This window comes from Gymnogyps californianus, chromosome Z, assembly GCF_018139145.2.
Source record: "Gymnogyps californianus isolate 813 chromosome Z, ASM1813914v2, whole genome shotgun sequence".
NCBI lineage: Eukaryota > Metazoa > Chordata > Aves > Accipitriformes > Cathartidae > Gymnogyps > Gymnogyps californianus.
Window position 1 is genome coordinate 46,757,694 of NC_059500.1, and position 13,429 is coordinate 46,771,122.

Consider the following 13,429-nt stretch of genomic DNA (forward strand, 5'->3'; position numbering starts at 1 on the left):
AAAAGTAAAGAAAAAAATGGTCTAAGGCAGTTAAAATATATAATTACTCTTGTTGGTGATATATTACAATTTATAGTACTTTTTTTTAGATTACTGTAAATTATTATTCAGGGGAATGTAAAAGGCAAATAAAATCTAGCAGTAACTGTTGAAATTAAACAATTACTGCAGGGTGACCCTTAAAGGAAAACTGCAATGTAATACAAAATAATTTTCAAGCATTACATTTACTTAAACTGGAAAGAAAAGGCAAACCAGGCATTAAGTCCCAGGCAGTGAATATCCTGAACTTCTCCTGAATGCAAAAAAGTTGAGTGTATTCAGCACATTCTAGGCTCACAGCTGAGCCAATAAATAGTTCAAGAAATTTAATTTTTTAAAAAGTTCATAAACAAAACAGGAAGCTAAAATAAAATTTACAGTCTAAAAACAGATCCTGCAAAATGTACCCTTGCACTTAACTTCAACTCCCAGCTTTATTGTATACAGTAGATAAAGTCAAGCATGCATATGAGTCATTGCAAGATCTGAATCTAATTAGACGGGATACTTTGAGTAAGTGCTACTCAAAAGTACAGTGGGTTAGCCATGTAAAGTTTCCAGAATTAGGACCTGTCTAAATACCGTGAACACTCAAACATAGTGAAACAGTGACAAGGATTTCCAAAACGCTCTGGAGCTCATTTTTAATATGGATGAACTTATGTACTAAATATTTCATTAAGCCTTTACAGTAATACTACAAAAAAAAAATCACTTACAGTGTTCCTCTACCTATTTGAACAAAAATACCCTTTCAGCACAACAATGCTATGCTTGTAACGTTAATGTCCATACTTCCCTCCTGGAGTAGAAAAGAACACTAATTCATTTCAAATCAGAGAGTTCCAACAGAATGCATGAATGTTTGGCCTTTAACCAATATTTAATCTTTGCACGTATCTTTTCTGTATTATAATGTAGCTGCACTCCAAATGTATTGTACTTGAGAAGGGTGGGGTGTGGAGGAGGGAACAGGAGTATCAGTTTATTACAGAAAAGGAAAGAAACCAAATGACTTTTTCTATGAACTCTAGATGATCTTTACTTGTCTAAGAAAACTGCAATAAAACAAGAAAGTCACAGAGGACTTGTGTCTGAGGCTTTATATTTTAAAATTGGTTGAATTCTGTTTCCAATGCTATTGAGATCACTTTTGTTTCTGTTTTCAAAAGGGTGGCATAAGCTCAACATAGTAGAAATCAATGCAAATGGAAACCGTAAAATATAGATAAAATATTAGCAGTTCTCATGACAAGAAGTCTTTTGGAGCATGACATACCACTCAACCCACTTTGCACCACAGAGATCTTGTTATTTTATGGGCAAATGAAGGTCTCAGTAAATATAGGATGTTTGTTACTGCTAATCCAAGAACTGATTGTGGCAAATTTTAAAGGAGCCACTGTTGAAGAACTGCACATATATATCCATAAAATTCCCTAGACTTAGTTCATTCTTAAAATTAATTTCCAAGATTTTGGAAACATAGCATGTGTTAAATATCAAATTTGCTATTGCAGGAATAGTTGCATATTTAGTTTTGTCTCTGGCTGCTGTCAGATGGTTTCCATCTTTGCATTCCTTTCTCAACTATGTTCATTATTCCTCAACAGTTTAATTTCAGAAACTATGACTAAGTATAAAAGGTGGTAGAGCTTCTATTTGGTGGGTATGTCTTTAAGAGAAAGAACAAGGGTTCAGTAAGGGTTGATAGATAACATAATATAGTATACAAATTGGCAAATGAACTTAGGCCAGACTAGCCCAATGACTGCATATTTTAATTTTGCAAAATTGTCAAGAAATCCGCCCCCCCCCCCGCCCCCAATCTTAGGTTTGAAGAAATATTCAGTGCATTTCCAAGTGAAATACAGCAAATCAGCTATTTCTATGAAATTTGTGGCCTTCTAATAGGGTATTTACTATTACCACTTCTGTCTAAACTTTGTATAAGCAGCAGAATGCAAGTGCTATTTGTGATACATTTTTTTGCCCTCTCCACATATGTATTCCAATCCGCAATTTAAACAAACTATTTTTACCCATTCATTCCTAGATATTTTCTCTTAGATCCTAAACCAACTCAAAATACATGGTCTTTACTTAATGGTCACTTACTTAATACTTAATTTTTCTAATCTCTTTCCGGAGGGCAAGGCAACATTGTGTCTTTGTTTGCAATTACTGCTGAGATCTGTCTCAAATTGAGCTATATAGATAGTCATCCATACAGGCAAAACTGAGAGAGCAGTTAGGAAAGAAAAATGTCATCAGAACCTCCCACAGGCAAGAGGGGAAAGAGTTCTTCTTCATAAAAGCCAGAAAGTACATGGAAAGCTAGTTACTAAACCCACAGGTAATTTTAACCATGTCTCTCTGATGCATACTCTATTCTTTCCGTCAACAAAACATAAGGACTGTATGTGCCAATACCGTAAAAATTTTCAAAAGGTATAAATACACTTATTTATCATCATATCAACCTGGCTCCTAACAATGCTCTATAAACACTGTAAGGAAGAAAACCCACACAAATGAATTGGGGGAAAAAATATCTCAGGAAGTGTCCTTATTCAGAAACAATATTAGTATTTCAGAAATCATTCAAAAAGAAGCCCTGGACAAACCAAATGTCTTTTATTTAGAAGTAAAGGAAGACTTCATAGAAAATGTTTTTATATTTTAAGAGTATTTCCTGTCTTAACATAAAATCTAATGCAAAGAACACTAGATCAGGTGATTGCTGTTTCTGTTTGTGCTCTAAACAGTAAAGAGAATATTTTCACAGATCTGCAACATTTCTGGGTAAAACTTTACACCTCATAAATAAATTGCTAGAACTACTTGCAAAACCAAGTGCATATTGCCTAATAATTTTGCACATGTAAAGTGTGATTTATTGTAGACACAGTTCAAACAGACTCAGTGAAAATTTTGCCTTATGAGTACTATTAATATCAAAAATAATTTATAGGCATTTCATAGTAGAACAGTTTATAAATACATTTGCCCAGGTTGTTCTATTTCCTTCCATTCTGCTCCCTTTGGGATATTTGAGTAAGGTAAAAGAAATAGAAAGCTAATAGAAGATAATGGAATATTATAGAAAATATTCTTCACTTTGTGTGAGCATAAAGCCATATCCATCATTGTAACAATTTTAAGTTGTATAACACTTTCTCTGTTCATTCAACAAAATGCAAAAATTAATTTTCTGATGAGAAAGTTTACCCAAAAGCCTTGCTCCCCCCCACCCCATCCCTCCAATACAGAAAGGTGTTTGTCTAGCTCAGGATTTTTAAGATTAAACTGATTACTTACATGTTTTTGAAAAGTTTGCTTTCAGAAGTGTCAAATGCTTTTAACTTATCTCTGTAACAAATAAAGAAATAGGATGAAACCACAGATTTGGATAACTTAAAGTCTCCTTTTAAGAGTTCATTTTGCCCAACCTGAGCTCCTGGGAAGGTTCTGCTTTTCAGAATAGCACTTCCTAAGCGCTCAGCACCTTCTCGGTACCTTATGCTGAGGACTCAAAAGTCACAAGTCACTGCGAAAATATAGGCCAGGACCTGATTGTGGAAGAGTTTGTCTCCAAAAAATGTAAACAGAGATTCAGAGATAATAATGTTCTAGTTATGGCTGTAGTAATTTTAATGTAAGAAATATTAACATAAAAATGGTGTAGCAACAATTCTTTTTAGCATTCTGGTTTTAACCCTGAATATTATTTAAATAATTTCACATTTTTAATTTCAGATGATCCAAGAATCTGTATAACATGCATTCAGAACTATTATATGTAAGTATAGCTGTATAGCTCTTCATGCCTATAGATTTTTCTAAAGCAAAAATGTGTGCTTCACTACATAGATCTGTGCTGTGTATCTTATCCCATTCCTTTTAAATATTGCCTAGCTGAGAACAGTAACTGGAAAAAGGCTTGGGAAATGCTGAAAAACTAGTCAATCGCTCACTATTGAGGTCTTTTAAAACATATGGACTGATGTGAACTTTGCATGTATGAAGAGAGGAATATGGAACAGAAAGGGTCTAAAAGTTAAACAATGCCTCTGGATTTGGAACTAGTGTACTCAGTATATTGTGTCCATTTCTGGTATTTGCAGTTCAGCAGGCACACTTAAAAATGTAAGGAGGTTAAGCAAAGGAAAAAATATATAGATTAATTGAAAGTTTAACTTAAACGGAGGGAAAAGAAGAACTCTACTGCTTTTCAAAGGGGCAGTTAAAAGATCTCTGTAAAAAGTACCATGACAAAAGAAAATGTTGATAAAAAGGCTATTCAATCTAGCTATAAACAATGGCATTGGATTATATATTTTTAGAAGTGATCAGCTCTTTACAACCGCAATATACTGATTTCTAATTAAGCATGCATTCATTTTTGTGCCTACATTTAAAAAAGAAAATTAAATTAGTTATACTTAAGAACCCTGAGATTCAAAAACATGACTTAATATTTGCCAGCTGAATAAGTTACATAACCACAAATACACTTTGAATCCTTCATTAGAGGCATAATTTCTGTTCGTTACAATGAGAATAGAGCTTTACCATTACCACACCTAGAAACAAACAGAAAACAAACTCAATGACCTCAGAAGAAACTTACTAATGATGTTCTACTTTATCTTACAGGTATAAGCAGCATTGCTATAAATACTGCCCAGAGAATACCTACAGAGATGAAAGTTCTCTGCAGTGTAGAGAGTGTCCTAGCAACTGTGATAGCTGTGACAAGGACAAGTGTGACTCCTGTAAGGAAGGCTTTTATCTCTCAGGTAAGCAAAGTACCAAGTATGGCATATATACAAAAGTATTTTAAACTTTTTCTTTAGAGAAAGAGTCTGGACCCAACTTCTCAAATTCATAAATCTCTTCTATGGCAGACAGTGGAGCCGGAGGGGAGTTAGTCCTTTGCAGAATAGAGTCCTTTGCATTAACATAAGGTGGTTATGTTAGCTAATGGTGCCATTTGGTTCAAAGGCTCCATGTATTTGACTACATATTCCCACTTTGGTTTTCTTCTGGTTTTGTTTTTAATGCATTTCCACTCTTTTGGACACATACAAAAAAATATTGGTTTTGATTCAGACTTTGCGAAAGGAGGGGTTTTTAACTCACAGAAAGACATGGAAACATTTCCTTACTATTTGCAAGTCTAGTTTTACTTTGACTTTCAGGTTCACATAAAGTAATGAGCCTTAAACACTCTGAAACAAGCTCAGTTAAAACAACTGAATTCCACATCAGACTCACACAAGACTAGGCATCTCTTAACTTTATTACAAAGCCATAAATTGTGCAGGTCTGGTTCAGACATGGTGCCAAATATGAATCACAGGAAATCCTGAGGTTATGGTATTCTTGTGCATTGCCTGCTGAAGGTGCCCCGTAGTGGAGTACAAAAGCATCATACTCATGGAAAACTCTGTGGTCACAACCTGAGGTGATCTGGTGGTCTACATTTTTTTTAATTGAAATTAGAGGAAGCTCAAAAAGCTATCAGTGTAACAACTTCTAGGGGCTTTGCTGCAGTATGCCAATCCTTAAATTGAATCAGATTTACCTGAGTTTAGCTTTATATTCACCAGAAACTAGAGATTCATCCAATCCCCAAAATTTGCATATATCTAACAATCTTAGGGAATTCTGGACTTAGATTTTATGTTGGGCCAATATAATAATTGGGACTCAATCATAAAATTTTTATCCAGATTTGGACTTTCATAAGATTTGTATGTGCCAGGATTTAGGATATGGATGAAAACCCATCTAGATATAAATTTAAGTGCAGATTGGTTTGAAGTTTGTGAATTTTGCCTAAGCAACTGAGCTGAATTTAGGTTTCACACTAAAAAATTAGAGTTTATATAGCTACAGAAACTTTCATGGGTTCTTATGTACTGTTTTTTTCTTAAACCGTTTCTTGCTGGAGGCAGAGAGATGCTTTAGGTGAGGTACCTCCTTGTCAGGATTGATGGGGGTCAGTAGACACCATGATGCCAGGCTCCATTTCTGTTGCAGGTGGCACATGTGTGAGTGAGTGTGGAGATGGCTTCTTCACTGATGACATCTCTAGAGAATGCGAACCTTGCCACAGGAGCTGTGCAACATGTGTTGGGTACAGCTATGAGAACTGTACTGGGTGCAAAAACAGTTTCCAGCTATCTCGTGGGCAGTGTCTGAATCCAAGAAATTCTCCGCCCAATGGGAAATTCTGGAGTGGTAAGTTGCAACAGATCCCTTAATCTTTTCTGTTTGTCTGAAGACTACTAAAAGTTTTAGAAAGAGGATATCAAGATCTCACAGCTTGAGTGAAACTGCACTTTTGTCAAACTCATCGTCATTTTAAAAATACACTGACCAAAAACATTGGTTTCACAGAGTGAAATTCATCTTCCTGCAAATAGCATAACATTTTAATGAAACTTAGGTGTTTCTTATCTGGGAGTTATCTTATCTAGATAGATAAAAGATTAAAAAATAAAAGATAAAAAGATAAAAAAGATAAAACATCGATAATAGATTAAGGTACTGGGAGTTCCTTATCTAAAGTACTGGGAGTCTTATAGGCTACGTTTTAGACCAGCTTTGGGGCTATTGATTTCCCACATGGAAGTGAATGTAAGTTGGAGGAAATGGAAAACAATCAAATATGTGTCTCTGTGTGTGTGTAGTGTGTGTTTAAAAGCAAGCTCTCTTCTTTTCCCTTCTCCTCCCAATGTACGCATGCACCACTGTCTAAGGGACCAAACACAGCATGTAGAACTACATTCTGGAGTTCTTGTCCTACGGTGGCCATTTCCACAAACTTCAGAAAATAATCAGTTCTTTCTTGGTGCCCTCATCTATAGCATGGGAAAAACAATTATCTGTTCCAAAAAAAAAAAAAAAGGATTTGGAACAAAAATGCTTTTAAAATTTAATGCTGTTGAAGGGAATGATTTGTATTAATATTTTAAATTATTTTGCTTCATAAGCATCTTCAAATGCATCCCAGTACTGTCACAAATTTCTTGTTAAGAAGGTATTAAATGAAAAGTGCATAGTAGAATATTTGTCGTTCCTATTATGTCAGTTGTATAAAGTACAATTGAATAGGTTATGTTACCAAATGAGGCAGTGCTAACAGTGAATTTATCACCCAGCACACAAATTAAAACTCATTTGCTATGAATATTCATTCTTTTTAAATGAAACCTGTGCAGCACATGGAATCTCAATAGTTAGGATTGCAAGTGGCACTTTTTGATTATACGTACGCCATACCCTCCAACAAAGGGTAAAATTTCCTCTAGAGTTTCAATAGCTGCTTTGCTGATCACTGTAAACAAAGAGAAAAGTCAGTGTCACAATCCTTTTGCTCTCTTTATAGTTGTAAATCATCAGCTGGAATAACATTCAGTTTTGGGCACAGTGTTTACAGAAAGAAGTGGGCCGATTAGAGAGGAAACAGTGAGGATCACCAGCAATCTAGAGAAAAAATTATTTACAATGAAAGGTTGAGATAAATGAGGGGCTTGGGACTAAATGAGAAAGCTAAGAGGAACACAATCACAAAGAAGAATGGAATAGATCAGGCCTCTGTACATGCAATAAACAGGACTTAAAATGCAGAAAAGGATTTTTAGATTTGGCATTGGAAAAAAGGGGACTTTCAAATGGAATAATGGAGTAATAGTAGAATCTTTGAGGAGGTTTGGGAATTTCCATCACTAGGGGTCTTTAAGAACATACAAAAAGCATCTGACGGATTTTTACTGAGTGGAGCAAGAGACTAGATTACTTAAGGTCCCTTCCGTCTTTATTTTTCTATCAAATACAAATTTTCTTCTCATTCCTATGTCTTTATTTGACTCAAACACATCAAAGAATGACTATCCTTAGATCTGTATGACCTTGCATTAAAAATTAAAATATATTAACTAATACTTTCAGAAAAAATATTCACCATCTCTATTCATTGCCTATCTACGGAGAAATGTTGTATCAAAAGGAATAACATTTCTTCACTTCAGAAAAAGATCAGAGAGACCTAAAAAGGAGAAATATTAATAGAAGGTTGGTATCCTCCATGCATTTCCTTGTGTTTCATCCATATTAGTATTTTTTCAATTTGAGACTATCTACATCAGTGCCGTGGAAAGAGCACATCTGTAGTCTGGTCTATCTATTGGTTATCTATTTCTCACGCTGTCAAATGAGGTGACTCATTTTGAGTCACCTCATTTGAGGTGACTTTTTTCTTTTGAGCAGGCAGGTGATGCAGTTCTGTATATATCAGCATTGCTGTGCTGTGAAACCTCTTTCTCTCCATCTTGCATACTGTTTCTCTTTCCTTCCAGTAGTTAAAATATATCTTACTTAGGGGCATTTCAAACTGTAAGATACATCTCTCTCAGAGCTGTACTGGCTTGAACATTAATAACTGCTCCAAAATCACAGGATTCCTGCTGCAGCTGGTGATGGGAGCCCAGGGAACCTGGCTGGTGGCTTTTCACTTTTTCCTGGATAGACTTGCTGGGATTCCTGCAGAGTGGCAGCAGCTGTGCCATGTCACTGCTGAGAAAGTGATGTTGAACTTGGTGACATCTTGAGCCGTTTCTCACTAGAGTAGGCTTCCAAGTAGTAGTAACCTTCAAGTCAAAATGTTAATGAAGTTGTCACTGTCTTTACTGAAGTTACACCCAGAATAACTACATTTATCAGCAGTTTGTGAGGTTTTTGCTCAGATACTGTAGGATCATCGGGTTCACATAACAGTAATTTTCATTTGCTACTTAACAACAAAGTCTAAATGGTTGATTTTTTGGCTAGAATATCACTCTTTCACTCATTTCTTTGATGATGCATTCAAGAGGCAGATATCAGCTGAGTCCAGATTTCCAACTGTGCCATCTATATTTGAAATTCTCATTCCACATTGAAGATCCTTAACAAAAAATAAAGGATTCAGGCAGGACCAAACCACATTCAACCCTAGCAGTACATCATAGCAATAGGGTAGTTCCTAGTTAGAGGCTGCAGTACATTTCACACCCTAAGAATGTTTGGATAATTTTAAAAGGAAAAAAAAAAAAAGAAAAAGAAAAACAGTTTCACTATCCATTACAATCATTTTCTTCATTGTCAAAAGCTTTCTGAAAACCAGTAAAACTTAGGAGAGGCACTGTCTTTTATTGCTTCGTTCAACAATGCTGTAGGATCAGTACAAGAATGGACAAAACGAAAACCTATCTGTGCTCCTTGAAACTTACTGTCAGTGGGGTTTCTGGCTGGCATACCTCTACAGAAAAACTCCCTGTGCCTGGAACAATGATCCCTCTCCAGATCTTCTCAAGCATTTCTGTAGGTCCTCCTCCTTTCTGTTATTTATTTTGCAGAAGATTATTAGGACAGAGAAAATACTTTTTCTTTCATACATGGGTGCATCTTTCCAAGTTTTTACCTGCTTTCTCTGGAGAGATCTCCAAATATTTTATCCCAGTTTACTTTTTTGTTCTTTAGCTTGTTTATAGCTACTTTTATTTTCTCCAGGGTTATTTCTTCTTAGCAAAATATAAGGATCTTCCATCTCATATGTTGTCAAACTCAGTTTCTAAGGGTAGCCTGTCATGCAGCATGGGCATGGTCCAAGAAGCTTGTCCATTCTGCAGGGGATATTAGAATACTTTCATGTTTGTTCACCAGCCCAGTGTGGGCAAGACTGTGGCTGAGATTCGGCTTTTGGCTCTCTTCCTCTCTGCCTGTTTATCAATATATGCTTCTTCCACTGGCTGTTCAGTGTCCTCAACACATTTATATTGGTGCAGCACCATGGCAGAGCTGCTTTTGAGCTTCAGTGGCCTGAATTAAAGAATCTAATTAAACAATACAGGCCAGACAATTATTAGTCCTCCCACTTTGGGGGACTGAGCTGGGCGTGGGGGCCAAGTATGAAATAAACAACCTCGCCCCTGTCATGGGAATGAACATGAGATCGCATCAAGCTCATCCTCAGCCCATGCCCTGCTCCAGACAATGCAGGAGGACAACGCAACTACGAAGACAGCCAAAATTTCCAAATCCAGTAGTTTATGTCAGCTTTTACCACGTTAGTCTTCTATTTACTCTTTTTCTCTAGAAATGTTACAAACAGAGAGCTGAGGTATTAGACCTGGAACTGTATTTACAAATAATGAAGCCATTTCTCTTTGGCTTTTCCAGCCACATGGATTCAGTGGGTTCCACTGTGGTTTTAGTGACTGTGTTGACGTACCATATGGGACAAAGTGAGTTTTGCAAAACAAAGACTGTTGTTTTGTTTGATTCCAAGGCTAACATAAATTAAAGTGCAGCACATCAGAGCCCACCATGGAGAAACCAACATAGAGTCTGACTTTCTTTGCAATTTGAGAGACTAGTCCATATAGGTGAGGATTAAAACCTTTGTGAATGTGGAATACACTTTTTTCCTTGTTTAAGCTTTCAATTTTATTTCTTATGCAAGGATAAATGATAGACCAGTCTTATGAATTTTTATGAGCACACACTCCAACAACCAAAACATTCTATAAAAAAACAACTTTCTAAAATTATATTTACTTTGGGGGTATGCTCTGCTGGGCAAACAGTTCAACTCATATCAGGAATCATTAATAAGTCATATCCAGATCTGAAATAATGAAACAGACCATGTCTGTTGTCCAAGCTTTCAAAAAGACAGGGCAAGCCAAGAAAGGAAATAAAAAAAAGAAAAAGAAAAAAAAAAAGAAGAGATCGAGCTCTGTGTTTCTAGCGTGAAACATCTGTATTTTATCTCATGTACCAGATGATGAAATGACTTTGGAAGCCAGGAGACACACTATCGTAAGCTTGATTCACCAAGTGAGTATGCACACCCTTTCAAGTGGATTAGACGTTTTGCAAGTTATGGTCAGGTCTTCATTTTGCCTGTTCACTGTAAATACTGCACCCTAAAAACTCATTTGTTCCTCAGTTACACAGTTTAGTCTACCACATTCCACTGAAAAGTACAAAAGGAAAAAAATGTGTATGGAATGAGGTCTGTTTCTGATGCAAACTCAAAATGGAATATGTGCTCCTTTACATGCAGATAATATATGCTGTAGTAAATTACACAGCTAAATAGCAGCTGGTTCTGTTTACTATTACATACCACCCTCAATAATAAGAGCAATCTCCCAGAAGCAGCCATTGACCAACTGCATCCATCTTGTGTATTTTCCTTTTCTTTAAATATAGAGTAAAACAAAACCAGTAAAAATGTACTGGTTGAGAGAAAACAATAATCCAGGCTTTAAAAGGATTATTTAAAAGGACCTTAATGCAGCTATCCAGATATACATATAAAGTTCTCAGAATATGGAAGGGGAAGAAAAAAAGGAATGGCGTGGGCAGAAGACCGTAGAGAAATCAGCAGCAGGAGAGAATGGGTCATAGTCTTCTAAATGTGAAAACGTTATGTCATTTAGAGTGCAGAATTAGAGCATCATGGGAAGAGTTAGGACACCTTTTTAAGCATCATCCATATGTGAAATTTCAGGTTGCTAGAGGCAAGCAAAAATGATTCATTATCCCATATGTTCTTAGGCATGCCAATTTCATATTCTAGCTATTTGTTTGTAAAGTAATACTATGGTTGTTACAAGATAACTAGATTGGGAATTAATGGTTATTGGGGATTGTGATTTACTTCTCAGTACTCCTATAGGTTCCTTAAATTTACAGTTCACCTAAGTCTTCAAATGGGATAGGTCTAGTATTTTATTAGATACGTATATTGTTTTCATTATGTTTTACGGTGTCTACGTAATTGTAATTACCTCATGGAGATACGTAACCCTTTTTTGTGGTTTTATTCATGACTGTATCCGTTTTGAAAGGCCAGTGCCACACGCAGAATAAAATCTAACAAACTAAGTAGCATCTCAACTGGATCACATTCAAATCACATCTCACTACACAGTGTAAAAGCTAGACAGGTCACCTTCTAAAAGGAATATGCTTGCAGTTACAAACAGCCGCAGCACTTCATTTCCTTCTGCATTCCTCACTGCAGCAAATGTGCCATGGTCCGACAATAAAATATACTGTAAAAATACTCTCCTTGTAGAAGTCATTGTCTAGAAGCTAAGGGTATTACAAATGTACACAGGGAGCTACTTTGATAGCAACTTAAAAATACAAGTTTGTAAGTCCCCCTTTTACTCATAGAAGAGCATGAATAAATAAGATTTAAAATGAAGTAAACAAACCATCTTTTAACAGCCTGAACACTTACTGCTTGCACTACCTGGCATAGAGATCCATTGTCCATAAGGAGCAGGTAGAGAGAGCAAGATGAACAGCACAAAGAGGATGAGTATATACTAGTAAGAACTCTGATAATGCAGTTGTGGGTTTAAATTAAATTAAGGAGGGACTATAAGGTATTTCAAATGCTATTATATTTAAAGGCATGTCTCTTTAGATATGGCCATATCTCTGCTCATAAGTCCTGTGGTTTTGTAGAGGGTTTCATGATTTTTTTTTTAATAAACTTTACATTTTCCAGAACAAGTGGTGAGCATGTGAAGAGAACCACACTTCTTTCCACATGGACCTATGTTTTTCACCCTGAATATGTCTGAGGACTCATTTAATCTTTCTCTAAAATCAGACTGAAAAATTCTGGGAGCTCAAAGTAAGATCACTTAAGCAAAAAGAAAGGAAATATGGGGACATTGTGTTAAATGGAGCTAAAATTTCACTCATTTTTTCCTTAATTCAGTCTGGGGTCACAGTTAAAGTCTTACAGTACAAGGTTTCAAGAAACTCTGCCATTGTCTCATTCATGTTGCACAAACCCAAATGAGAAAAAAAAATAGAAAAAAATATATCTTTCAGTCTTCCCCCACCCTTCCAGTTTGATAATGCCTTGAATAGAGTGAATGGGCAAGAGCACTATGGTAGCTTCAGAGCTGCAGTAAAACTTAGCTCAAGAAAGGGCACAGTGTGATTCAGTTTCTCAGTTTCTAGAAAGGAATAGGAGAGACTTAGCTGGGTGTATGTCAAAGTTGTTACTCATTCTGACAAAGACACAAGAATCAACGTGACATTGAGTCAGATTCTGGCCTGAACAGAGTTTAAATAGAAGGCGTTTTCATTGCGGGGGGCGGCCAAGAAAGACTATAAGCACAAGGATAAAAACAACTCAGTAGCTCTGAAAAGGTCATCATTTTGGCCTTTAACAAAAGAAGAGCAGAACGTTATAATAACAGAACACAGTGTTTTTTCAGAGTCAATGTCCCACTTTTAGAATATGAGTGGTTTACATCATGGACTTAACTGCTTCTACATTTATAAGTTTCATTTGCAATTG

At 36.0% G+C, this 13,429-nt stretch overlaps 1 protein-coding gene across 1 annotated transcript in view; it reads left to right on the plus strand.

The window, feature by feature from the left end:
* Positions 1-13,429, plus strand: part of PCSK5 (proprotein convertase subtilisin/kexin type 5) — a 259,439-nt gene that overhangs the window by 227,244 nt on the left and 18,766 nt on the right. The window contains exons 25-27 of the mRNA XM_050913017.1: positions 3,802-3,844; positions 4,702-4,844; positions 6,091-6,291. Of these exons, the coding sequence (XP_050768974.1) occupies positions 3,802-3,844; positions 4,702-4,844; positions 6,091-6,291 (387 nt within the window). The remainder of the gene's footprint in view (positions 1-3,801; positions 3,845-4,701; positions 4,845-6,090; positions 6,292-13,429) is intronic.